We start from the raw sequence: 26,714 nt of genomic DNA on the forward strand, positions 1-26,714 counted from the left end.
GGGGGTTCCGGTTCGGTTCGGAGGTGTACCGGACGAGTTTCCACACGGACATATTAAGTAGCGTAACGCACGTTGTGTAAACAATGCACACCGAGGCACAACACACGGCATGCTAGCAGCTAACGGGCTAAGATAGACTGACCATACGTCCTCTTTTCACCGGACATGTCCTCTTTTGCGGAGCTGTCAGGGCGGAGTTTCTTAAATGCCTCAAATGTACGGCATTTTGAGTTAGGGTTGCGTGTATTTTCAGTGTACGTTCAGGGTTAAGAAGGGGTTAAAAACAAATCAAATTGTGCGCGCAGCAGCATTGGTGAGGGAGGGGCAGAGACAGAGAGAGAGAGAGTTATGATAAACACGCATGCGTCGCCAGGCTCTGCTTTTCATTCATAGATTTATCACATTTAATTTTTTATTATCTATAGCAGGGGTGTCAAAAGTGTGCCCCGGAAGCCATTTGCGGCCCACAGCTAATGTTTTAAAGGCCCACGGCACAGTCTAAAAATACTATTAAAATAAACAAAAACATAACGAAAGTGAAATAAAAAAGCTTAAAGGTTAAATGTAATTTAGAAAAAGTTGCAATGTTGACTAATAAAACAAAGCTGTTTTTTTTTTCTTTCAAACTGTCATTGCTCAAAACATAATATTGAATCAAAATCAATGTTATTATGAATTATTGACCTATCCAAGGTTCCCATTACTTCACATCAAATATTCCACTAAGAAAAATATTTTTGGTGGAAGGCTGCCCTTTGTCACCGATTCTGTTCATAACTTTTATGGACAGAATTTCTAGGCGCAGTCAAGGTGTTGAGGGGATCTGGTTTGGTGGCTGCAGGATTAGGTCTCTGCTTTTTGCTGATGATGTGGTCCTGATGGCTTCATCTGGCCAGGATCTTCAGCTCTCACTGGATCGGTTCGCAGCTGAGTGTGAAGCGACTGGGATGAGAATCAGCACCTCTAAGTCCGAGTCCATGGTTCTCGCCCGGAAAAGGTTGGAGTGCCATCTCCGGGTTGGGGAGGAGATCTTGCCCCAAGTGGAGGAGTTCAAGTACCTCGGAGTCTTGTTCACAAGTGAGGGAAGAGTGGATCGTGAGATCGACAGGCGGATCGGTGCGGCGTCTTCAGTAATGCGGACGCTGTATCGATCCGTTGTGGTGAAGAAGGAGCTGAGCCAGAAGGCAAAGCTCTCAATTTACCGGTCGATCTACGTTCCCATCCTCACCTATGGTCATGAGCTTTGGGTTATGACCGAAAGGACAAGATCACGGGTACAAGCGGCCGAAATGAGTTTCCTCCGCCGGGTGGCGGGGCTCTCCCTTAGAGATAGGGTGAGAAGCTCTGCCATCCGGGAGGAGCTCAAAGTAAAGCCGCTGCTCCTCTACATCGAGAGGAGCCAGATGAGGTGGTTCGGGCATCTGGTCAGGATGCCACCCGAACGCCTCCCTAGGGAGGTGTTTAGGGCACGTCCGACCGGTAGGAGGCCGCGGGGAAGACCCAGGACACGTTGGGAAGACTATGTCTCCCGGCTGGCCTGGGAACGCCTCGGGGTCCCACAGGAAGAGCTGGACGAAGTGGCTGGGGAGAGGGAAGTCTGGGCTTCCCTGCTTAGGCTGCTGCGACCCGACCCCGGATAAGCGGAAGAAGATGGATGGATGGATGGATGGATTTTGCAAATTTGGTAAAGAAATAACCCAAAAATGTATATTTTGTTGTTTTCTTACTGTACCAAACCGTGACCTCTAAACCGAGGTACGTACCGAACCGAAATTTTTGTGTACCGTTACACCCCTACTACTAAGTATTAGTAAAGTTGGGCCGCAAGGTCAAAAAGGTTAAGAACTTAACGCATAGGAGGAAGAAGTCCTCCCCCTGTGGCTAAGAGCTTGGCTTAATGTCAAAATAAGTATGTCTACCTCGCTGTGACGTCCTGGCACAGCCAGACTACAAAACCTCGTGGGCAGAGGCATCCAAAACTGCGTGCAAACTCTCGCCCAAATGCAATAACATTATGACGTGATGCTGCGACAGTTTTTAACACGAGTATTCAACATTGTAACAACATTTGTAAGTCGGAAAAGACGAAAATCATTACAGGTCTATTTTGAGGGCCTACTGTGGAATTGTAGGTCAGAAAAAGTACCTGTGGCTCATGGCTGTGGTTCTTCCACAGGCCTTTAATCAAGCCCTCTTTGGGGCTGCTGTGGAATGACTTCACTGTGTGGGGAATGTTCAGAGCTTCCAGCCGGGTGACAAAGATGTGGCACTTCACGTAGTAGCTGTGGATATACATGAAAGGCTTTATACACAACTGGAAATAAATGAGTCAAATAGTGGGACCCGGCTTACTCGATTTCACTCCTGTTGATTTTTAACTGCGTCTCAAGTGTGGCGGCATCGGCGAGTCGCACAAGGCAAAGGAGCGCTCGGGTTCTATGATAAAACGTCAAACGTGGACCTGAACTGCTGAGAGGCTATATAATAGGGGGAGAACGTAAGACACAGCAGATTCAGCAACTGCGTTGATGCTCAATACAATGGAAGACTCACCCAGATTTCAGCAGACAGGATGTCACGGAGGAGGCAAACAGCATCATCTGTGGTGTAAGCTTTCAGCATGTAGACCACCCTGAGAGCGACATATAGCACAGGCATGGTCAGTGTCTACTAGAGATGCGCGGATAGGCAATTATTTCATCCGCAACCGCATCAGAAAGTCGTCAACCATCCGCAATCCACCCGATCTAACATTTGATCAGAACTGCATCCGCCCGCCATCCGCCCGCACCCGCCCGTTGTTATATATCTAATATAGACGATGCAAGGCATTAGTGAGGTTATAAAGCTTTTGCCTGTTAAAGAAAGGAGACTGATCCAACGCAGCACAGACATTCGCGTGCCACGCTGTCACGACCCAGACGCACACCAGTGCGCAATCATATGGGAGCCGCGCTGAGCGCACCACCAAGCGCGTCTCACTGCCGGCGACGGCCGGGTATATGGGCCCGACGCTCCAGCGCCATCCATTTTCAGGGCTAGTTGATTCGGCAGGTGGGTTGTTACACACTCCTTAGCGGGTTCCAACTTCCATGGCCACCGTCCTAGCTGCTGTCTATATCAACCAGGGTGAGCCCCACCCCTTTCGTGAGCGCACTGCGCGCGGAGTGACCCCTGTTACGCGCCCCCGGCAACAGGGGTGGCGGGCAGGTAAGCTGCGCGGGCGGAGCGCGCGGAGTGACCCCTGTTACGAGCCCCCGGCCACGGGGGTGGCGGGCAGGTAAGCTGCTTACCTGCTGCGCGTGACGCCGGCCGCGGCGAAGGCGGACGAGGCGGGGTGTCGGTGCGGTGGGCGCGGTGGTGACCCTGGACGTGCGTCGGGCCCTTCTCGCGGATCGCCTCAGCTATGGCTCCCGGTGGGGCCCTCTCGGAGGAAGGGGCCTCGGTCCCGGACCCCGGCGAGGCGTCGGGGGCCTTCTCCGCTCCGTAAAATGTTTATGCTTTGTGCCATGTATAAACCAGGGGTCTCAGACACGATGCTCACACCTTTTTATGGAATTTTTAAGCTGGTGCGGCATGCGGGTTTTAACTGAATAGCGGTTGTCAGCGTCATGCGTGCCGTGATGGTACAGCATATAGCGGCCACTACAATCAACGTGCCTGATCAGCCACATGTTGAATGCGGCTTCCGCTTGCTCACGTAGGTGACAGCAAGGCATACTTGGTCAACAACCACACAGGTTACACTGACGGTCGCGGTATAAAAAAAACTTTAACACTCTTACTAATAATGCGCCACACTGTGAACCCACACCAAACAAGAATGACAAACACATTTCGGGAGAACATCTGCACCGTAACACAACATAAACACAACAAGACAAATACCCAGAATCCCATGCACCCCTAACTCTTCCGGGCTACATTATACACCCCCGCTACCAAACCCCGCCCACCTCAACTGACGCACAGAGAGGGGGGGTTGATGTGTGAGGGAGCAGGCTTGGGGTGGGGGCGGGGTTTGGTGGTAGCAGGGGTGTATAATGTAGCCCAGAAGAGTCAGTGCTGCGTGGGATTCTGGGTGTTTGTTCTGTTGTGTTTATGTTGTGTTAAGGTGCAGATGTTCTCCCGAAATGTGTTTGTCATTCTTGTTTGGTTTTGGTTCAAAGTGTGGCACATTATTAGTAAGCGTGTTAAAGTTGTTTTATATGGTCACCGTCAGTGTAACCTGTGTGGCTGTTGACCAAGTATGCCTTGCTGTCACGTACGTGTGCAAGCAGAAGATGTATATTGTATAACAAGTGTTGGGCTGGCACGTTGTTAATACAGATTGTAGAGGGCGCCAAATGTTGTACCATCATGGCACGCCCTTATTATAGCTGTAAGGGTGAAAATCGGTGAATATTAATCCCGGGAGTTTTCTGCGAGAGGCACTGAAATCCGGAAGTCTCACGGGAAAATTGGGGGGTTCAGCAAGTAAGCTGCTGAGCCGCATCAGAGTGATCAAAGAGCCGCATGCGGCTCCGGAGCCGCGGGTTGCCGACCCCTGACCCAGGTCATTGTAATCTCAGGGCATTCAATCGGTCGCAAATGGACTGTTTGGTTTGTCTTAGAAGACGTTTCGTCTCTCATCCGAGTAGGCTTCATCAGTTCATGCTCATAGACTTAGATTGGTCAGATCTAGTCTTAGACTTAGATTGGTCAGATCTAGTCTTAGACTTAGATTGGTCAGATCTAGTCTTAGACTTAGATTGGTCAGATCTAGTCTTAGACTTAGACTGGTCAGATCTAGTCTTAGACTTAGATTGGTCAGATCTAGTCTTAGACTTAGATTGGTCAGATCTAGTCTTAGACTTAGATTGGTCAGATCTAGTCTTAGACTTAGACTGGTCAGATCTAGTCTTAGACTTAGACTGGTCAGATCTAGTCTTAGACTTAGATTGGTCAGATCTAGTCTTAGACTTAGATTGGTCAGATCTAGTCTTAGACTTAGACTGGTCAGATCTAGTCTTAGACTTAGACTGGTCTGATCTAGTCTTAGACTTAGATTGGTCAGATCTAGTCTTAGACTTAGATTGGTCAGATCTAGTCTTAGACTTAGATTGGTCAGATCTAGTCTTAGACTTAGATTGGTCAGATCTAGTCTTGGACTTAGACTGGTCAGATCTAGTCTTAGACTTAGACTGGTCAGATCTAGTCTTAGACTTAGACTGGTCAGATCTAGTCTTAGACTTAGATTGGTCAGATTTAGTATTAGACTTAGATTGGTCAGATCTAGTATTAGACTTAGATGGGTCAGATCTAGTCTTAGACTTAGACTGGTCAGATCTAGTCTTAGACTTAGATTGGTCAGATCTAGTCTTAGACTGGTCAGATCTAGTCTTAGACTTAGATTGGTCAGATCTAGTCTTAGACTTAGATTGGTCAGATCTAGTCTTAGACTTAGACTGGTCAGATCTAGTCTTAGACTTAGATTGGTCAGATCTAGTCTTAGACTTAGATTGGTCAGATCTAGTCTTAGACTTAGACTGGTCAGATCTAGTCTTAGATTGGTCAGATCTAGTCTTAGACTTAGACTGGTCAGATCTAGTCTTAGACTTAGACTGGTCAGATCTAGTCTTACACTTAGACTGGTCAGATCTAGTTTTAGACTTAGATTGGTCAGATCTAGTCTTAGACTTAGATTGGTCAGATCTAGTCTTAGACTTAGATTGGTCAGATCTAGTCTTAAACTTAGATTGGTCAGATCTAGTCTTAGACTTAGACTGGTCAGATCTAGTCTTAGACTTAGACTGGTCAGATCTAGTCTTAGACTTAGACTGGTCAGATCTAGTCTTAGACTTAGACTGGTCAGATCTAGTCTTAGACTTAGACTGGTCAGATTTAGTATTAGACTTAGATTGGTCAGATCTAGTATTAGACTTAGATGGGTCAGATCTAGTCTTAGACTTAGATTGGTCAGATCTAGTCTTGAACTTAGATTGGTCAGATCTAGTCTTAGACTTAGATTGGTCAGATCTAGTCTTAGACTTAGATTGGTCAGATCTAGTCTTAGACTAAGATTGGTCAGATCTAGTCTTAAACTTAGATTGGTCAGATCTAGTCTTAGACTTAGACTGGTCAGATCTAGTCTTAGACTTAGATTGGTCAGATCTCGTTTAGCGGCTTGTGCCAATACCTCAGTAGACATCATCATGGTCAGTGTCGTAACAATATTGATTGTGGAAGGTTTCAGGGAGAAATGATCCAATTCTAAGCCATGACCACAGATGCCCACACATACTTCTCAATACTTTAGGGCCTTTCATGTTGTTGAACCTAAATGCTTTTTGGAACAGGTTCAACAACAGAGTTTCGCTGCACATGATAGGCCCTAAAGCAAATAGAAAAGGTTGTATATTGAAGCAAATTTCCCCATAAAAAAACAATGTAAATATGACTAATGGGTTCAAGCTGCGACAAAAGTCCATATTTTAGTAAAAGTTTGTACATTTTAAACACAATATAAAGCACTATACAGTATTATACACCAAACAAACATAAGGGGGTGATGGATTAACCTTCTATTTAATATAAACATAATAGGGATGTCCCGATCCAGGTTTTTGCACTTCCGATCCGATACCGATATTGTTTTTGCATTTCCGATCTATGTATTAAAGTTTAAAGTTATTTAGTCTACTTAGTTGTCAGAATCATGTTGAAAAGGGTTTTAGTACTCTTGATAACAACTAGCCAGCTGAATTAGGGGAGTTTGAATAATACACAATGGTTGGTAACAAGAAACTGACCTGTTTATTCAAGGAGAAACACAAAATAGACAAAATTATACATGACAAACAGAAATGGCATCATTGAACTAGGGCTGGGCGATATGGCCTTTTTTTAATATTGCGATATTTTAAGGCCATATTGCGATACACAATATATATCTCGATATTTTGCCTCAGCCTTGAATGAACACTTGATGCATATAATCACAGCAGTATGATGATTCTATGTGTTTTGATTGATTGATTGAGACTTTTATTAGTAGGTTGCACAGTGAAGTACATATTCCGTACAATTGACCACTAAATGGTAACACCCCAATAAGTTTTTCAACTTGTTTAAGTCGGGGTCCACTTAAATTGATTCATGATACAGATATATGCTATCAGATATATACTATCATCATAATACAGTCATCACACAAGATAATCACATTGAATTATTTACATTATTTATTATCCAGGGTGTGGAGGGAGGCGCCGGATGTAAGTGTCAAAAAGACAGCCAAAAGAGTTTGATATGAGAATAAATCTAAAGTTAAAATATAGGGTAGAAATGCACCCATTTGCAGGAAATGTAGTCTTGATTTTCAAAATTTTCTTTCAAGGCTTGCATGTCTACATTAAAACATTCTTCTTCATACTGCATTAATATATGCTACTTTTAAACTTTCATGCAGAGAAGGAAATCACAACTAAAAAAATCACTAATGTTTTCATACGGTGTTGATGTGGAAATTTTTGCCTCAGCATTTTGATGGTGTGGACGTGTGGCACCGAATAGAGATAAGCGTCTCGACAGACGTCACAATATTTGAACAATGATGACGAAAACTGTTTTCTCTGTCGTGTCCGTGTGTCGAAAATTGTTATGCGCTTATTTTTTTATTAGATTTTGTGCATGGCATAGATTTGCTATGCGCAGAGGACGCTTAAACAGTGCGCAATTGCACAGGCGAGCACCTTAGAGGGAGCGTTGCTCGCACGGCTGCGCTAGCATCACAGCTAACGTTAGCCATGCTGCTACCTCTCTGCTCGGGGAGGACGTATACGTATGTGACGTATGACGTGACAGTATGTGACGTATGTCGTGACAGTATGTGAAGTGTATAAGAAGGTGCACTTGCTGTCTGTGAGAGGGAGACACAAGAAAGAGTGAGAAGAGCCTGTCGTGTAATGCCAGCAGCGAAAAGCAACTGCGTGAGAATTCACAGACCTGTGGATGTGTTGAAGGTGTGCTGGAAAATGCGGAACGGAAATTACGGAGCAGCAGAAAAGTGGAATGTATTATTTAAATCGGTGCGTTGGAAAACACGGACCGGAGTTTTTTTTTTTAAACTGGATCTGGATCGGCATTTTCCCATGCCTTGCCGATACGCAATTTTTGGCAAATATCGGCAGCCGATCCGATCCAAATATCGGATCGGGACATCCCTAAAACATAACAAATTTAAAGCAACAAGATGTTTCATTTCTCTGATGTGGATGATTACTGGACAGATCTTTTACCATGGAAAGGAAACATTTTATGTACCCTGGCCTGGACGGATGTTGAATTTATAATGGACAGATGGATAAATATCTATGGACATTATCCTAATATTAAGACTTACTTCATTAGGTCTGGGTCATCCTTAAAGCTGCTGACACAGTCATGGTGGCCAATATCCTGATTGTAAAAGCAACATTCATTAAAAAAAAAAACTTTTCAAATAACAACTGTGTCTTACAAACCTTTGCCACAGCAAAACTTGTTCTGCAGATCCATTTTTCCAACTTTATGTTACGGACTTTTACAAGGTCCACGTTGTTGATGGACGCTATTTCCTTAACCAACGCATGTATGTCTGAAATAATGGTAAGTGAAGAAATGATCAAGATAAATCGAAAAAACACTACTGATGCATTTCATGTCATAACCTTTTTAGTTCACTCACCGGGGTAGGTGTGGCCCGCAGAGTCCGTGAAGCGCTGTTCCACACTGCTGTGCTCATAAAGAGCCATAATGAGTCTGTCCGGAGCCGCCGTCAGCTTGAGGAGCTCCGGGATGTTGAGCTGACTGGCCATCAAGGTGTTTTCTGTTGCTGACCGCTGGAGTTGCAGCTTCAGCTTGGACTGAAAGGCCTCCCCTCGGGTCCGCGACGACTCCTGCGTGGGCACCAGACGGTGGCGGGCTCAAAACAAGTAAGCAACTACAAAGAAATAATTGTGAAGAAATCCCACATCAAGGTTTGAATTCTTGAGCCAAGCATCTCCAAGGGCCATGCAGAACTTAAGGGACTGCGCCTTCCCATAGCCTACAAAGGTGGTAAGAGCAAGATTTGAGTCTAAATACTACACAGATCAAGTGTTTCCTGTGCAGGTCAGACCTGGAGGCAGTTCTTGGGTGATCTTGTGGGCTGTGGCCACCGCCCACTCTGGGTTCTGGATGCTGTGGATGTACGTCATGATGGTCTTTGCCACTTTGAAAGTCTCCTTGTTGAAGCCTTGAGCATCATGACCCCGGTTCCTTTGCTCAAGGACCAGGGGCTTCATTTTTGTCTCAAACATGTGGGTCACTGCAAGCATGTACAGCTTGTCCAGGCTCACCTACGGAAGGTCAGACATCTGTTATTTGATTGAATGTTCTTAGGTGATCATAAATCTTTATTTCAGATTGGCGTGCAATACCTTCATCAGTTTGCTAATCAGAAGGAGAGTAGGGAAGGTCTCCTCGCTGAGCTCTGGAGCTTAACACATCAAAAGAATTTCAGAATCTTCCAGCCACATTAGGTACACTTGTGCAAGAACCTAAAATGTTGCCTTTACAGAGATATTAAAGTTCCCTGAGTAGGAACATTATGGCTGTAGTTTGCACTCAGGGGCAATATTTTACAAGTTTCCGTATGGTACAGTGCAGTTCATCACCATAAACTACAACCTTAGTATTACAACGAGGGCTATTAAATATTTTAGTGATTAAGTATTTAACTGAAAATGCATTTGAGTAATCGTACAAAACATATTTTTGCTTGGTTAAAGACCAATTATAAATAGACAAAATAAAAATAAGGCATTTCACTTAAGAGGAACCGCTCATTTTTGTTGGAATTTTGCCTTTCATTTACAATCCCCATGTGAGACAAGCATGGTTTTCTCTTTTTTGTGTATTCTCATATATATAAATATATATATATATATATATATATATATATTTGTAATTGTGAAAAATATAGACAATTGCCAAACATATGTTGTTAGAATAATTTTATTTAAGTTACCGGTATCACAAAAACTTTGTGTTGAAATGAGTTCCCAGCGAGAAGACCAAAAGCTGTCTTTGAACCTAGCAAGACTAAGGCTCGTAAAACTCCACTGTGTAGGGGGAAAGCAACATGAAGGGTTTTCTGCTTTCTTTCATGTATGGTAATCAACAGAAATATATTGTTTTAACCCAAGGACTACAAAGCGGAGAGAAGGCAGGATCTGCCCAATTTCCAAACGACCTCTTTTTGAACCTCCTTTTTCAACTGTTTTTTCAACTGTTGTTTCAATGTGCTGTATAAATAAAGTGGATTGGATTGGATTGTTTTACAAACTTCTTTTTGAACTGTTTTACGGACCTCTTTTTGAACTGTTTTACGGACCTCTTTTTGAACTGTTTTACGGACCTCTTTTTGAACTGTTTTACGGACCTCTTTTTGAACTGTTTTACGAACCTCTTTTTTAAAGGGGAACATTATCACCAGACTTATGTAAGCGTCAATATATACCTTGATGTTGCAGAAAAAAGACCTTTTTTTTTTTTAACCGATTTCCGAACCCTAAATGGGTGTATTTTGGCGAATTAAACGCCTTTCTATTATTCGCTCTCGGAGCGATGACGTCACGTTGTGACGTCACATCGGGAAGCAATCCGCCATTTTCTCACTTTCGTCGGTGTGTTGTCGGAGGGTGTAACAACACGAACAGGGACGGATTCAAGTTGCACCAGTGGCCCAAAGATGCGAAAGTGGCAAGAAATTGGACGAAATGTGTTCAAAATACGAGGGTGTGGGGAAAGCCGACGAAATGGTCAGTCGTTTGTTCCGCACACTTTACCGACGAAAGCTATGCTACGACAGAGATGGCAAGAATGTGTGGATATCCTGCGACACTCAAAGCAGATGCATTTCCAACGATAAAGTCAAAGAAATCTGCCGCCAGACCCCCATTGAATCTGCCCGAGTGTGTGAGCTATTCAGGGACAAAGGACCTCGGTAGCACGGCAAGCAATGGCGGCAGTTTGTTCCCGCAGACGAGCGAGCTAAACCCCTTGGATGTCTTGGGTCACACCGTCCCTTATGCCACCGAAGATGATCAAGAGAAGAATATCGACCCTAGCTTCCCTGGTCTGCTGACATCAACTCCAAAACTGGACAGATCAGCTTTCAGGAAAAGAGAGCGGATGAGGGTATGTCTACAGAATATATTAATTGATGAAAACTTTATTCATTACTCGCGGTTTTATGTAAATTATTATACATAAACTGTGTTTACCAATAATTTAGCTTAAAAACATTTATTTTTTTCAATCATTCGAGTACATTCGGGTAGTCTTGTGTAATGCAGTATTTTGTGTCTATTTAGGTATGGTTAACCTGAGTGCTGAAATCGTGGAAAAATATATGTTCTTAGCGCGCCTGAAATGGGCTGTCTGCACTCTCAAAGTGCATGTTGCTGCCAAATGTATTTCATATGCTGTAAACCTAGTTCATAGTTGTTAGTAATTATCTTATCAGACAGTGTTAAGCCGCTGAAATCCGAGTCTGAATCCGAGCTAATGTCGCTATATCTTGCTGTTCTATCCGACATGTTTGTTTGTATTGGCATCACTGTGTGACGTCACAGGAAAATGGACGGGTGTATATAACGATGGTTAAAATCAGGCACTTTGAAGCTTTTATAGGGATATTGCGTGATGGGTAAAATTTTGAAAAAAACTTCGAAAAATAAAATAAGCCACTGGGAACTGATTTTTAATGGTTTTAACCCTTCTGAAATTGTGATAATGTTCCCCTTTAACTCTTTTACGACCATTTCTGTGAACTATTTACGACCTTTTCTGTGAACTGTTTGCGACCCCGTCCCTTAGAAACAGCTGTGGCCATGTGGTCAGGAAAGGTCCAAATAAAAGAAGGAGGCGTGCAATCTTTTGCCAGAGCGTAATGACACTGTACAAGGGTACAGATGTCCAAGCGTCTCTCCTCAATTTGAGCCAAATTGAATTCTGTCTCTGTTTAATTCTTTGCTTCTTGTCTTGTTTAATAGATGTCATCAGTGTTTGAACCTGACATACACTGTATCTGTTCTGTTAACTAATGGTAACATAAGCTAGCCGGTGGGGGTGGTGTTATATTTTTTGCTTTAAAAAATGTAACTGTGAGGAATTTGCCATAGGTACAGTAATAAAACAGATCTGAAACATGAAAATACAATGTCTTAATACTAAAAATATTATTATTATAATATCAACTCACAGATGATCTTCCAGTAGTGTTTGATCTGCATGAGCAAGTGGAAAGGCAGCCTGACATTGTGGAGGGGGCTGGGCTGCAGATTGTTCTCCAGAAAAGATGTCTGTTCCACGTCCGACGGGGGAGACCTTCGCTTGTAGGACTTCAAGTGCTGGAGGAGGCCCATTGCCTGTTGAAAAGAAGACATCAGTCGCTCGTCTGCATAATACAAAACAAAGAATCTGTTGAATTTATATGTTTAAAGTATTTCTTGTTTTTACCTGATTGACAGGCAAGCCTGGCACATTTTCATCTGCAACCTGGAGGATCTTTAACACCACCTCGATCATTTCATAGTTGTAAGGACTGAGCTGCATGAGGAAGGCATTGAAAGTCAGATGATTATCCAAGTAATAATCCAATTTATACAGTAAGTCTGGTACTACGAGCAGAGGTCTGCTTTGCACACTCTTGGCATTCTCTTGATGAGCTTCAAGCACACCTGTGAAGTGAAAACCATTCCAAGTGACTAATCCAATCCACTTTATTTATATAGCACATTTAAACAACAAAAATGTTTCCAAAGTGCTGCATAACAATATTAAAAACAATATTAAAATATTATCCTTAGCTCCACCAATGACTGAATAAAAACAAAAAATAAATAATTATAAAAACCAATATAAAAATAAATATGATTAAAAAACAATTTTAAAGGGTAAAACCAATTAAAACAGTAAATAGAAATCAAAATTAAAAAAACACAGAGGACAACAGAGGACAGAGGACCACACAACTCACGTAGTGTTAAAAGCCAAAGAATAAAAGTGGGTCTTAAGACGAGACTTAAAACACTCCACAGTGGGACCTTTTGAAGCTCATCGAGAGAATGCCAAGAGTGTGCGAAAAAGTAATCAGAGCAAAAAGTGGCTATTTAGAAGAAACTAGAATATAAAACATCCATCCATCCATCCATCTTCTTCCGCTTATCCGAGGTCGGGTAGCGGGGGCAGCAGTCTAAGCAGGGAAGCCCAGACTTCCCTCTCCCCAGCCACTTCGTCCAGCTCCTCCTGGGGGATCCCGAGGCGTTCCCAGGCCAGCCGGGAGAGATAGTCTTCCCAGCGTGTCCTGGGTCTTCCCCGTGGCCTCCTACCGGTCGGACGTGCCCGAAACACCTTCCTAGGGAGGCGTTTGGGTGGCATCCTGACCAGATGCCCGAACCACCTCATCTGGCTCCTCTCGATGTGGAGGAGCAGCGGCTTTACTTTGAGCTCCCCCCGAATGACAGAGCTTCTCACCCTATCTCTAAGGGAGAGCCCCGCCACTCGGCGGAGGAAACTCATTTCGGCCGCTTGTACCCGTGATCTTGTCCTTTCGGTCATGACCCAAAGCTCATGACCATAGGTGAGGATGGGAACGTAGATCGACCGGTAAATCGAGAGCTTTGCCTTCCGGCTCAGCTCCTTCTTCACCACAACGGATCGATACAGCGTCCGCATTACTGAAGACGCCGCACCGATCCGCCTGTCGATCTCACGATCCACTCTTCCCCCACTCGTGAACAAGACTCCGAGGTACTTGAACTCCTCCACTTGTGGCAAGATCTCCTCCCCAACCCGGAGATGGCACTCCACCCTTTTCCGGGCGAGAACCATGGACTCTGACTTGGAGGTGCTGATTCCCATCCCAGTCGCTTCACACTCAGCTGCGAACCGATCCAGTGAGAGCTGAAGATCTTGGCCGGAGGAAGCCATCAGGACCACATCATCTGCAAATAGCAGTGACCTAATCCTGCAGCCACCAAACCAGATCCCCTCAACGCCCTGACTGCGCCTAGAAATTCTGTCCATAAAGGTTATGAACAGAATCGGTGACAAAGGGCAGCCTTGGCGGAGTCCAACCCTCACTGGAAACGTGTCCGACTTACTGCCGGCAATGCGGACCAAGCTCTGACACTGATTATACAGGGAGCGAACTGCCACAATAAGACAGTCCGTTACCCCATACTCTCTGAGCACTCCCCACAGGACTTCCCGGGGTACACGGTCGAATGCCTTCTCCAAGTCCACAAAGCACATGTAGACTGGTTGGGCAAACTCCCATGCACCCTCAAGGACCCTGCCGAGAGTATAGAGCTGGTCCACAGTTCCACGACCAGGACGAAAACATAAAACATAAAACATGTTTTCAGTTATTTCACCTTTTTTTTGTTAAGTACATAACTCCACATGTGTTCATTCATAGTTGTGATGCCTTCAGTGACAATCTACAATGTAAATACCCGTATTTTTCGGAGTATAAGTCGCTCCGGAGTATAAGTCGCACCGGCCGAAAATGTAAAAAACATATATAAATCGCACTGGAGTATAAGTCGCATTTTTGGGGGAAATTTATTTGATAAAAGCCAACACCAAGAATAGACATTTGCAAGGTAATTTCAAATAAATAAAGAATAGTGAACAACAGGCTGAATAAGTGTACGTTATATGAGGCATAAATAACCAACTGGTATGTTAACGTAACATATTATGGTAGGAGTCATTCAAATAACTATAACATATAGAACATGCTATACGTTTACCAAACAATCTGTCACTCCTAATCGCTAAATCCCATGAAATCTTATACGTCTAGTCTCTTACGTGAATGAGCTAAATAATATTATTTGATATTTTACGCTAATGTGTTAATAATTTCACACATAAGTCGCTCCTGAGTATAAGTCACACCCCCGGCCAAACTATGAAAAAAACTTGTAGTCCGAAAAATACGGTAGTCATGAAAGTAAAGAAAATGCATTGAATGAGAAGGTGTGTCCAAACTTTTGGCCTGTACTGTACAACAACCGAACATTAAGCATCAGGAAAGGAGGACAAAAAACGGCTATGTTAGCTAAAGTGCTAACATCACACTCACTTTTTAACAGCAACATCATGCTCGGTTATTAGTCTGAGAAAACCAAAATCATTAAACTAACAGCTTCTATGCCTGTAGCACAGGGGTCGGCAACCTTTACCAGTCAAAGAGCCATTTTGACCAGTTTCACAAATTAAAGAAAACTATGGGAGCCACAAAAATCTTTTGAAATTTACAATGAAATAACACTGCATACAAAGTTTTATTTTTGCTTTGTGCTATGTATAAACCAAAGGTCTCAGACACGCGGCCCAAACCTACATATGAAAATTGAATGTTAGTGTGGCCAGCGGGTTTTATATGAATGGCGCTTGACAGCGTCATGCTTGTCAACCCTCCTGATTTTTCCGACAGACTACGAATTTCAGGGCAGCTGTTCTCTCGAACGTTCCGTGATGGTACAGCATGTAGCGCCCACTACAATCAGCGTGTCGGCCCCAGCCACACGTTGTATGGAACTTCTGTTTGCTCACGTAAGTGACAGCAAGGCATACTTGGTCAACAACCACACAGGTTACACTGACGGTGGCGGTATAAAAAACTTTAACACTCTTACTAATAATGCGCCACACTGTGAACCCACACCAAACAAGAATGACAAACACATTTCGGGAGAACATCCGCACCGTAACACAACATAAACACAACAGAACAAATACCCAGAATCCCATGCAGCCCTAACTCTTCCGGGCTACATCATACACCCCCGCTACCAAACCCCGCCCACCTCAACCGACGCACAGAGGGGGGGGTTGATGTGTGAGGGAGCAGGGTTAGGGTGGGGGCGGGGTTTGGTGGTAGCAGGGGTGTATAATGTAGCCCGGAAGAGTTAGGGCTGCATGGGATTCTGGGTATTTGTTGTTGTGTTTATGTTGTGTTAAGGTGCAGATGTTCTCCCGAAATGTGTTTGTCATTCTTGTTTGGTTTTGGTTCAAAGTGTGGCGCATTATTAGTAAGAGTGTTAAAGTTGTTTTATATGGCCACCGTCAGTGTAACCTGTGTGGCTGTTGACCAAGTATGCCTTGCTATCACTTACGTGTGCAAGCAGAAGATGCATATATAAAGTGGCTGGGCAGGTATGCTGTTTATACAGAATTTAGGTGGCGTTAAATGCTGCACCATCATGGCACGCCCTTATTATTATTGTAAAGGTGAAAATCGGAGAATAATAATCCCGGGAGTTTTCTGCTAGAGGCACTGAAATCCGGAAGTCTCCCGGGAAAATCGGGGGGGTCGGCAAGTATGCAGCTGAGCCGCATCAGAGTGATCAAAGAGCCGCATGCGGCTCCGGAGCCACGGGTTGCCGACCCCTGCTGTAGCAGACCTTTATTTCAGGATCTGTAACTAAGCCTTTTTCTATTCATTTATTTATTTTTTACAAAATGATCTTCCATGATGTGGTGGGTGTATAGACAATACATGCTCATCTAGTTAGGTGTGGCAGAGCTGGTATCATGTCCAAAAAAAGGAGATTCTCTTATCGTTTTGACAAGCAAATGTTTGAGCTCTTCTGTCAAAAGTGGAGCTACCAAGTGAGGGAGTGATGGGTTTTTCCGACATTGCCCCAGGGATTCCCCTTAGGTTGCAGTGAAACATTTTACTGCATTAAAAACAAAATGTTTAAATGATAGGAACCTTTAAGTATTTGTAGGAATTTCAAGCATCCGGAGCACCCTGTTGAGATAACCACACACCTTGAAAATGGCAGCAGACAGATTGGTTAAGAGCTCGCTGGAATGATGCAGCTTGGGGATGATCTGCAGAACACGCTCTAGTGCGTCCGCGTGGCACAGGGGTTTGGCGTCTGTTTGGCCATTAGTACCCAGCTCCTCTTCACCCTCCTCTTCATCCTCCTCTCTTTGGAGCAGCAGCACGGTGGTGATGTACTGGTTGATGACGGTGTCTTGGTCCAGACCGAATGTGCTGCAGACGATTTACAGGACAAGACTTGTAACACAGTAGAGAAATGCCAAAGCAGAAGAAGGAGGAGTCAGAAGCTGACTTTTTTTTTTACCTGCAGTAGTCAAGGATGATATCTGGAGTGATCCTCTTGTTTTTCACCAGAATGGGGATCACGATGCTCAAGTCAGACCACTGGCGAAACACAGGCTGGATGGATATCTGGGACAGCAAAACCAAAGAAAAAAAACACATGACAGCAAAGATATATTCAATCATATTGCTGGGGTCTCTAAGATTAGGTTAAAAAAAACATTTTAATGAATTAACAGCTGTGGCTGTAGGAAACCTCTTGATGTAGATTTTGTTATCTTCACAAGATGAAAGTAGCTTTATTTTAAGTGTGACTGAGTGGTTCCCATCCAACAGCTCTACCTCTGCATTGACATTATTCAATATAATTATCAGTGCTCTTTAATTCTCTTTGTCGCTATTACAACATTGGTTCTGTTGCTAATGTGTTGTGCGATATACTGTACATTTCGGATTATAATCCGCTACTTTTTTCCTATGCTTCGAACCCTGCGGTTTATAAAATGGTGCGGCTAATTTATGGATTTTTTTCGATGACGGCCAGAATGCAAAAAAAGCACATACAAAGACACTGAAATGTATAAATTGTCTGTGTTTTGGTAGCATTTTCATCCTGAGTCACACACTATTTTTGGGCAGAATTTGAAGGAATTATAAAATATGGCTGCTAAATGCACTGTATCAGGATGTAACAATACGAATAAAGAATTGCCAAATGATGGGAATATGAGGAAAGTATGGACGTCTCTAGTCAAACTGACTCATGCAAAGTTGGACGGACCAAGCGAGAAAAGTGTAATTTGCAGCAATCCCGAAAATAAGAAGCACCTTCAAGAGGAGAAAGACTGTGTAAAAACAACTAAAATGGAAGAACAGGCCTGGGGCTCAAAAATTCGAGAAAAAAAGGTAACCCGCTAGTATTCTATTTTGTGTCCTCTTCTACTGATTTTTTCTTCAAGAAACTAAAGGAAATGCTGAAATAGCATGAGGAATCAAGCTATGGTGTCTATGGAAGAGCAGGGAAGTCTGGAAAAGGCGATTTTTTTTAATATTTATTTTTTGCTCATAATGTTAACTATCAGTTTAAGGGACCAGGGTGGCAAAAGCTGGGTTGACATATTGAGTCTGGCGAAGGAAAAGGGTGTTACACATATACACACACACAACACTCATCTACTCATTGTTGAGTTAAGGGTTGAATTGTCCATCCTTGTTCTATTCTCTGTCACTATTTTTCTAACCATGCTGAACACCCTTTCGCAGGTACCCAGAAAGGTTTCGAGTACCACCAAAAAAACTGAATCTCTGAAGACAGTATAAAAATCTGTGTTAAAGGTGTACAAATACTGTTTGTATAATAAGCATGTTATTGTTTACAAATGAGGGTTAAGAGTTCAGTACTAAAAAAAAAAAAGAATTTGGCTTAAGTACAGTTTTTTAATTGAGCTGCTGCATTTTTTGGTTGGGTTGTTTATTTATTTTGAGTAACTTCTACATTTCTAAAAGGGGAGGAATGTAATAGAGTGATCTATGTTTGTCTGTTGCCATCTCCTGGTGAATGTTGGCTATAGCGTACTGGGGTTACTTTTTGGTTGGCCAATGATTTACGTGGTGTTGCGCACCTGACGTCAAGTGTGTGAGTCTGTTCTGAAGTCTACAGTAAAGAGACGTACTTCATCACCTCGCCTGTTTATTGCCTCCAACTCAATATATTACAACAACATTGCTGTTTACGGCAAACAAACTGCTTTACGGTAGAATAAAACATGACTGCTGTTGTTGTGTGTTGTTACCGCGCTGGGAGGACCTTAATGAAACTGCCTAACAACAAACCCACATAAGAAACCAAAAACTCGCCCTCGATCAGTCTATAGTTATAACGTGTTTGGGCAGGCACGCTGTTTATATTGTGGGAAAGCGGACGTGAATACAGGCTGTTGACACGTCACTCAGGTCCGCATGGAGCTGGAGGGCGCGTGGCTTCCAGCTCCGCCTGAATTTCGGGAGATTTTCGGGAGAAAATTTGTCCCGGGAGGTTTTCGGGAGAGGCGCTGAATTTCGGGAGTCTCCCGGAAAATCCGGGAGGGTTGGCAAGTATGGGGTAAGTCACATGAAGGGTTCTCTGTGTTCTTTCATGTATGGTAATCAACAGAAAGATATTGTTCTAACCCAAGGACTTCAAAGCGGAGAGAAGACAGGATCTGCCCAATTTCAATCAATCAATCAATGTTTATTTATATAGCCCTAAATCACAAGTGTCTCAAAGGGCTGCACAAGCCACAACGACATCCTCGGTACAGACGACCTCTTTTTGAACCTCCTTTTTGAACTGGTTTACGAACGTCTTTTTGAACTATTTTACGACCTCTCCTTTTGAACTGTTCGGTAACCAAAGGCAACGCTGTTTACGACCCACTTCCCTCTGGAAGCAGCGGTGGTCATGTGGTCGGAGAAAGTCAAATAAAGAAGGAGGAGTTCAATCTTTCGCCAGAGCGTGCTGAGATACTGTGCAAGGGTACAGTGTACAGGCGACTCTCCTCAAAATTTAGTCCAAATTGAATTCTGTCTCTGTTTAATTCTTTGCCTCTTGTCTTGTTTAATAGATGTCATCAGTGTTTGAACCTGACACCACTACAATATATATTTCTAAGTGCTGTATTACCTCTAGTTTGGCAAGCTTGATGCCCCATTCAGCCTCAGCGATGACAGAAAGAAACTTCACTTTTTCCTCCGCATTATCGTACAAACAGCAGAGATTAGCCCCAATCTTGGCCACAGCCTGAAAAAAATCAAGAGACATGGTTGGATCACAATCTAATCATCAAGTTTGGTGCCAAAACCTTTTCCTTCGATGGCCACAATTGAAGGATGCGGGGGCCACTTTGATACATTTTGTGCATTAAAGTTGCTCAAACCAATACTATGCGAGTCAAGAAATGCAAATATATCAACATTTTAGCTTTGTCTTTAAAAGCTAAGATGACATAAGAACCGAGTGTAATATACTATACAATAATACACACACTTTGTACATCCACATGAAATTCCCACAGCTTCATACACTAGCGACGGTAAAACTGTAAAACATAGGTGGTGAAATACCAAGATTTTATCATAGTTTTCCCACGTGTTGTCGGTAATCTTCCAGAGTATTTTAAAGACTTCCTCCTTCGGGAGCAGCGTACAGATTCCAATGGCCAAATTGCAATCAACCACCCTCCAGTTTAACACCTGCAATCCAAAGAAAGCTATTTAGAATGACGTTATAATTGTACTAAACCTAAAGCGTCATTGGGCTCACCTTGTTCAGCAGGGCCACAGCTACGTGATTCAGGGCCGAAGCAATGCTCTTACGCAAATCATTCAAGCACACGTTGTACTTACTCAGCTCTTTTGCATCGTGAACCTGAAAAGTAAGAACAGTGCAAACAATTAAAAAGTGACACTAGAAGAGTGCAACAGGCTAAACCTAATAGACAGTTGTGGAGGGGGGCGTGGCCTGCGGACCTGCAGCGAAACGAGGTGTGCCAGGACCGGCTTCGAGATCAGCGACAGGTGCGTATATGGCCCACCTGGGCCTGATTATCTAATCACCTGTCGCTCTGTTAAAAGGCAGCAGCCGGGGAGGAGAGAGGTGTTGGAGGTGGAGCAAGAGCGAGAGCGAGAGACAGACAGACACAAAGCAATTGCTGAAAAGCAAGACAATTTATTGGAAAATAAAACTATATTGTGAACCTGATCCAGCTCTCATGTCAGTGCTTGGTGGTCCGAGGAACTCGGAGGGGAGAAACTTCCACAACAGTATTAGCCGATATTGACAAAACTTATTGCGCATTCCCTGTATCCTGTATTGCTGCTGCATTTGCGGTGATAATTAGGACAACTTGTTGTGAATTGTCTATTTGTTGGTGAATGTATTATTTACCGGTACTTGTATTAATGAAGTACAAAACCCAAAAACCAGTGAAGTTGGCATGTTGTGTACATCGTAAATAAAAACAGAATACAATGATTTGCAAATCCTTTTCAGCTGATATTCAATTGAAAAGACTGCAAAGACGAGATATTTGATGTTCGAACTGAGAAACTTAATTTTATTTTTGAAAATAATCATCAACTTTGAATTTAATGGCAGCAACACATTGCAAAAAAGTTGGCGCAGGGGCCTTTTTACCACTGTGTTACATGGCCTTTCCTATTAACAACACTTAGTAAACGTTTGGGAACTGAGGAGAATTTTTTTTAAGCTTTTCTGGTGGAATTCTTTCCCATTCTTGGGGTTGAGGTGGGAGGGGGGTTGCGGGGGTGTATATTGTAGCATCCCGGAACAGTTAGTGATGCAAGGGGTTCTGGGTATTTGTTCTGTTGTGTTAATGTTGTGTTACGGTGCGGATGTTCTCCCGAAATGTGTTTGTCATTCTTGTTTGGTGTGGGTTCACAGTGTGGCGCATATTTGTAACAGTGTTACAATTGTTTATAAGGCCACCCTCAGTGTGACCTGTGTGGCTGTTGACCAAGTATGCTTGCATTCACTTGTGTGTGTGAAAAGCCGTAGATATTGTGTGATTGGGCCGGCACGCAAAGGCAGTGCCTTTAAGGTTTATTGGCGCTCTGTACTTCTCCCTACATCTGTGTACACAGCGCCGTTTTAAAAAGTCATAAATGTTACTTTTTGAAACCGATATTTCCGATATTACATTTTAAAGCATTAATCAGCCGATAATATCGGCAGTCCGATATTATCGGACATCTCTACTGCAAACATAGTTGACTGTTTAAAAACAGGTGCAAATAAAAGACGTCCCTGCTGTGATATGTTACATGATGTTGGTGGTGTACAACCTCTTGTGCTAATAAAAAATGCAAATAAAAATGCATTTATTCACAATTTTTATTAACACCACTAACATATAGTATCGATGAATACCGGTATCGATATGGATAAAATCCTAATGATATTCTGTACGTCCCTACAGACCACGCACCCGTCGATTCAGCGGTTAGTTGAATAGAGGATTTATGGCATGTGTCTGTGTTATACCTGTACAGTAATCTTTGGGTTCAAAATGTTGGAGGTAACATGTTGCAGACAGCTGCCATATGAGTTGACCATCACTCTCATGGCCAGCTGCAGCTGACTGCACTCCTGTAACATCTGCATCATTCTTTTGAGAGGACTCATCAGGGGTCGCAAGTAATTTGAACCTGAACACAACAAACGCAAAAAGGTTAACTAAAAGCAGGGAACAAGATGTATTTGTAATGTATTTGCTCGGGGTGTAACGGTACACAAAAATGTTGGTTCGGTACGTACCTCGGATTAGAGGTCACGGTTCGGTTCATTTTCGGTACAGTAAGAAAACAACAAAATATACATTTTTGGGTTATTTATTTACCTAATTTGCAAAATTTTCCACCAAAAATATTTTTCTTAGTGGAATATTTGATGTGAAGTAATGGGAACCTTGGATAGGTCAATAATTCATAATAACATTGATTTTGATTCAATATTATGTTTTGAGCAATGACAGTTTGAAAGAAAAAAAAACAGCTTTGTTTTATTAGTCAACATTGCAACTTTTTCTAAATTACATTTAACCTTTTTTATTTCACTTTTGTTATGTTTTTGTTTATTTTAATAGTATTTTTAGAATGTGCCGTGGGCCTTTAAAACATTAGCTGTGGGCCGCAACTGGCCTCCGGGGCACACTTTTGACACCACTGCTATAGATAATACAAAATTAAATCTGATGAATCTATGGATAAAAAGCAGAGCCTGGCGACGCATGCGCGTTTATCATAACTCTCTCACTCTCTCTCTGTCTCTGCCCCTCCCTCACCAATGCTGCTGTGCGCACCATTTGTTTTGTTTTTAACCCCTTCTTAACCCTGAACGTACATTGAAAATACACGTAACCCTAACTCAAAATGCCGGACATTTGAGGCATTTAAGAAACTCCGCCCTGACAGCTCCGCAAAAGAGGACATATCGTAGCCCGTTAGCTGCTAGCATGCCGTGTGTTGTGCCTCAGTGTGCATTGTTTACACAACGTGTGTTACGCTACTTAATATGTCCGTGTGGAAACTCGTTCGGTACACCTCCGAACCGAACCGGAACCCCCGTACCGAAACGTTTCAATACAAATACATGTACCGTTACACCCCTAGTATTTGCTTAACTTACTTAAAAAAAAGTACTTACCATCTTCAAAAGAGCAGTGTGAGAGGCAGGAGCAGTCCAACGGGTACAATTTGGTATCTGCAATAACAGGTATTTACAGTAGGAAATTGAACACAAAATAGAATATGCAATTGTGTGCTACCTTGAGAAATAGGCAGCAAGCAATTGGTGATTTCATACTGAACAGGTAACACAGACACTGGGTCCAATACAATGCAGTCTTCATTAAAAACATTTTGGAAGCTCCACTGAGAATAAACATTTTCCGCCGTATCCAAGGCCAAATCCTGTGAGCACAAGGAACAATTGTATTATTTTACTATTTTACACTATATTCATTTATTTGGTAGAATTAAAAAAAGATGACCTTGGCTGCAAAGCCGTAGTCGTCTGATATTTGGCACTGATGATAGACATCCATTGCAATCCGTGTGGACTTGCAAAGCTCCAAACAATCCAGCAGCAAGTCTGTAATAGTGTTCAAATACATGCCAGCCAATCAGCAGTAAATGACAGGTGCTGTTTGAAGATAAGAATGTGTCATGGCTGATGTTTACCAGGATGGCACACAGTGATGGCTTGGCAGGCGAGCTCATGGATGACAACCGGCAGGTCGGCTTCATCAGGCAGCACCATGGGCACGTCCGCCTCCAGCATCTGACATAACGTCTTGGCGGCAGTAAACAACACCTTCCCTGTGCTGGTGTTGTCGTGGTGCTCATAGAGCTCGCTGGCAAAGATGACAAATTAAGAAGCTTAGCTAATGTTCAAATAAATACTACAATTATTGTTATAGGGCCACTCCAATTAACACTTATGTTCATTACCTACAATGTCTGCTGTTGTCGTCAGGTGCGTGGTGTCCAAAAGCCAGTGTTGGGACTAACGCGTTACTGTAATGCCATTATTTTCGGCGGCAATTAGTAGTCTAATGCGTTATTTTTTATATTCAGTAACTCAGTTACCGTTACTACATGATGCGTTACTGCGTTATTTTACGTTATTTTTTACGTAGTATCGGCTAGAAACTGAGAAGATCTGAGTGTGTTTTATTGCTGCGGTGTCGTCCTTCTGAATGACACAACGAAGAGGTTGTGTGGGTGTGTGTGTGTGGGGCGGGGGGGCGTGTCTGTGTTTACTAACAAGACATGGCGGAGCCGAGGCCGAGTTTCTTAACATGGAGATATTCTCACTACTTTTTTTTTGTCGAGCACAAAGAAAAGAACATTTTAGTTAAATGTAAGTTGTGTCTTGGATCAAAGATCCTATCTACTGCCCAAAACAGCAATTCAAATCTGCTGAAACAGCTACAAAAGCAACATGCTTCGACGAAGCTAGTAAGGAGAGACACACAGCGGCTGGATTTTAACGGAGGGACTGCTAGCCAGGACAACATTGATAGAGCATGCAGGCTATTTCTACAGTGGAGTCACCCGATTTCAGGCAGCTGGACACAGTGGACAGTGAGTACATAAACATGGAAAGCAAGCTAAAGAAAACACTCAAAACTCTGCCTCTGCTCATCATTCAGCACTGAAGGTACACATACTCTGTCAATTCTCTTATATACTCTTTCATTCTAGACTTCTAGAGTGTTTGATTATCACATCACTCTAAATGCATAGACTATAAAGTTCACAAACATAAAGAGAGGTCCTAGTGGGCCAGGTCAATTTTTCCTTTTCTCTAAACTAAAACTGGGGAAATGCGTAGTGTTCTGGGATTCAGTACAGTGTTGATCTCCTGAAGACATGATTTTATTTCACAATTCCTTGAGAGAAAAAAGGCCTGGTTAGGCTTTGTGTATAGCAGTATTTGTGCTGTATATAGTGACATGACATATAATCATGTCATGTGTGCCTTCCTTGGGTGAAGCCAGGTTTACAGCTATGTTGTGACATTTTGTTATTATGCGGTTTGTTACTTATGTATGTTATGTTGCAGCTATTTCAATTTATGCAAGGGGTTCTGGGTATTTGTTCTGTTGTGTTTATGTTGTGTTACGGTGCGGATGTTCTCCCGAAATGTGTTTGTCATTCTTGTTTGGTGTGGGTTCACAGTGTGGCGCATATTTGTAACAGTGTTAAACCCTCAGTGTGACCTGTATGGCTGTTGACCAAGTATGCATGGATTCACTTGTGTGTGTGAAAAGCCGTAGATATTATGTGAATGGGCCGGCACGCAAAGGCAGTGCCTTTAAGGTTTATTGGCGCTCTGTACTTCTCCCTACGTCCGTGTACACAGCGGCGTTTTAAAAAGTCATACATTTTACTTTTTGAAACCGATACCGATAATTTTGAAACGTATACCAATAATTTTGAAACGTATACCGATAATTTCCGATATTACATTTTAAAGCATTTATCGTCCGATAATATCGGCAGTCCGATATTATCGAACATCTTTACTTCCTTGCATATTAAAGGGCAACAGTTTCTAAATACACCAGTGCTGGTGTGCACATGGTCTACTGGTTTTAAGTCATTAACAGAAAAAACACTATCAACATCAACCTTCCATCCATCCATTTACCACACCGCTTATGGTCATTAGGGTCGCAGGTAACCCGGAGCCTATCCCAGATGACTTCGGGCAAGCGGCAGGGTACACCCTCGACTAGTTGCCAGCCAATCGCACGGCACATACAGCATAAACAAACAACCATTCACATTCATATCTATTGACAATTTAGACTTACCGGTAGTTTCTAATCAACATAGCACATATTTGTGGAATGTGGAAACATCACCAATATCAATATCATCAGTCACACATGCTTACCTGAGAATCTTGAGGGCCTTGTGAATCTTGCCCACCCCCAAGGCGCGCAGGGCCAAGTCGGACCACAGTTCCTGTTTGGTGCGCTGCAGCTGCCTCCCTAGGCGACACAGGCCCGCCTGGGTGGAGATGGTCCTGGTCTTTCCGTCGGGATCGTTGGCCATTACCGGGGCGGCCGTGTCCTTGCTTTCGGATGAACGGCTGCCACGCGTTCTTTCGTAGGCCGTGATGTGGTGCTCCTGGATTTGTTGGCGAATGTTGGCGTCTTCGTAGTTGGCAGGGGTGATGAAGAGATCGAAATCTTCCTAAAGAAAGTGCATGTTCAGATGAATAGAAATGAGAGATGTTCGACTGCCGATATTATCGGCCGATAAATGCTTTATAATGTAATATCGGAATGTATCGGTATCGGTTTCAAAAAGTAAAATGTATGACTTTTTAAAACGCCGCTGTGTACACGGACGTAGGGAGAAGTACAGAGCGCCAATAAACTTTAAAGGCACTTCCTTTGCATGCCGGCCCAATCACATAATATCTACGGCTTTTCACACACTCAAGTGAATGCAAGGCATACTTGGTCAACAGCCATACAGGTCACACTGA

At 43.1% G+C, this 26,714-nt stretch overlaps 1 protein-coding gene across 2 annotated transcripts in view; it reads right to left on the minus strand.

Annotated features, from left to right (window-relative positions):
- Window positions 1-26,714, minus strand: part of kntc1 (kinetochore associated 1) — a 124,268-nt gene that overhangs the window by 57,720 nt on the left and 39,834 nt on the right. For both annotated transcript variants that reach the window (XM_061932964.1, XM_061932956.1), the window contains exons 31-52: window positions 26,115-26,416; window positions 23,891-24,063; window positions 23,701-23,801; window positions 23,476-23,620; window positions 23,355-23,411; window positions 22,194-22,357; window positions 20,454-20,558; window positions 20,255-20,383; window positions 19,815-19,931; window positions 17,175-17,281; window positions 16,855-17,083; window positions 12,526-12,615; window positions 12,269-12,434; window positions 9,441-9,499; window positions 9,140-9,359; window positions 8,994-9,067; window positions 8,708-8,918; window positions 8,505-8,617; window positions 8,384-8,439; window positions 2,554-2,632; window positions 2,353-2,477; window positions 2,147-2,282 (exon numbers count right to left, since the gene is read on the minus strand). In XM_061932964.1, coding sequence (XP_061788948.1) covers window positions 2,147-2,282; window positions 2,353-2,477; window positions 2,554-2,632; window positions 8,384-8,439; window positions 8,505-8,617; window positions 8,708-8,918; window positions 8,994-9,067; window positions 9,140-9,359; window positions 9,441-9,499; window positions 12,269-12,434; window positions 12,526-12,615; window positions 16,855-17,083; window positions 17,175-17,281; window positions 19,815-19,931; window positions 20,255-20,383; window positions 20,454-20,558; window positions 22,194-22,357; window positions 23,355-23,411; window positions 23,476-23,620; window positions 23,701-23,801; window positions 23,891-24,063; window positions 26,115-26,416 — 2,958 coding nt within the window. The remainder of the gene's footprint in view (window positions 1-2,146; window positions 2,283-2,352; window positions 2,478-2,553; window positions 2,633-8,383; window positions 8,440-8,504; window positions 8,618-8,707; window positions 8,919-8,993; window positions 9,068-9,139; window positions 9,360-9,440; window positions 9,500-12,268; window positions 12,435-12,525; window positions 12,616-16,854; window positions 17,084-17,174; window positions 17,282-19,814; window positions 19,932-20,254; window positions 20,384-20,453; window positions 20,559-22,193; window positions 22,358-23,354; window positions 23,412-23,475; window positions 23,621-23,700; window positions 23,802-23,890; window positions 24,064-26,114; window positions 26,417-26,714) is intronic.

The sequence above is a fragment of the Nerophis lumbriciformis genome, linkage group LG03, assembly GCF_033978685.3.
Source record: "Nerophis lumbriciformis linkage group LG03, RoL_Nlum_v2.1, whole genome shotgun sequence".
Classification (NCBI taxonomy): domain Eukaryota; kingdom Metazoa; phylum Chordata; class Actinopteri; order Syngnathiformes; family Syngnathidae; genus Nerophis; species Nerophis lumbriciformis.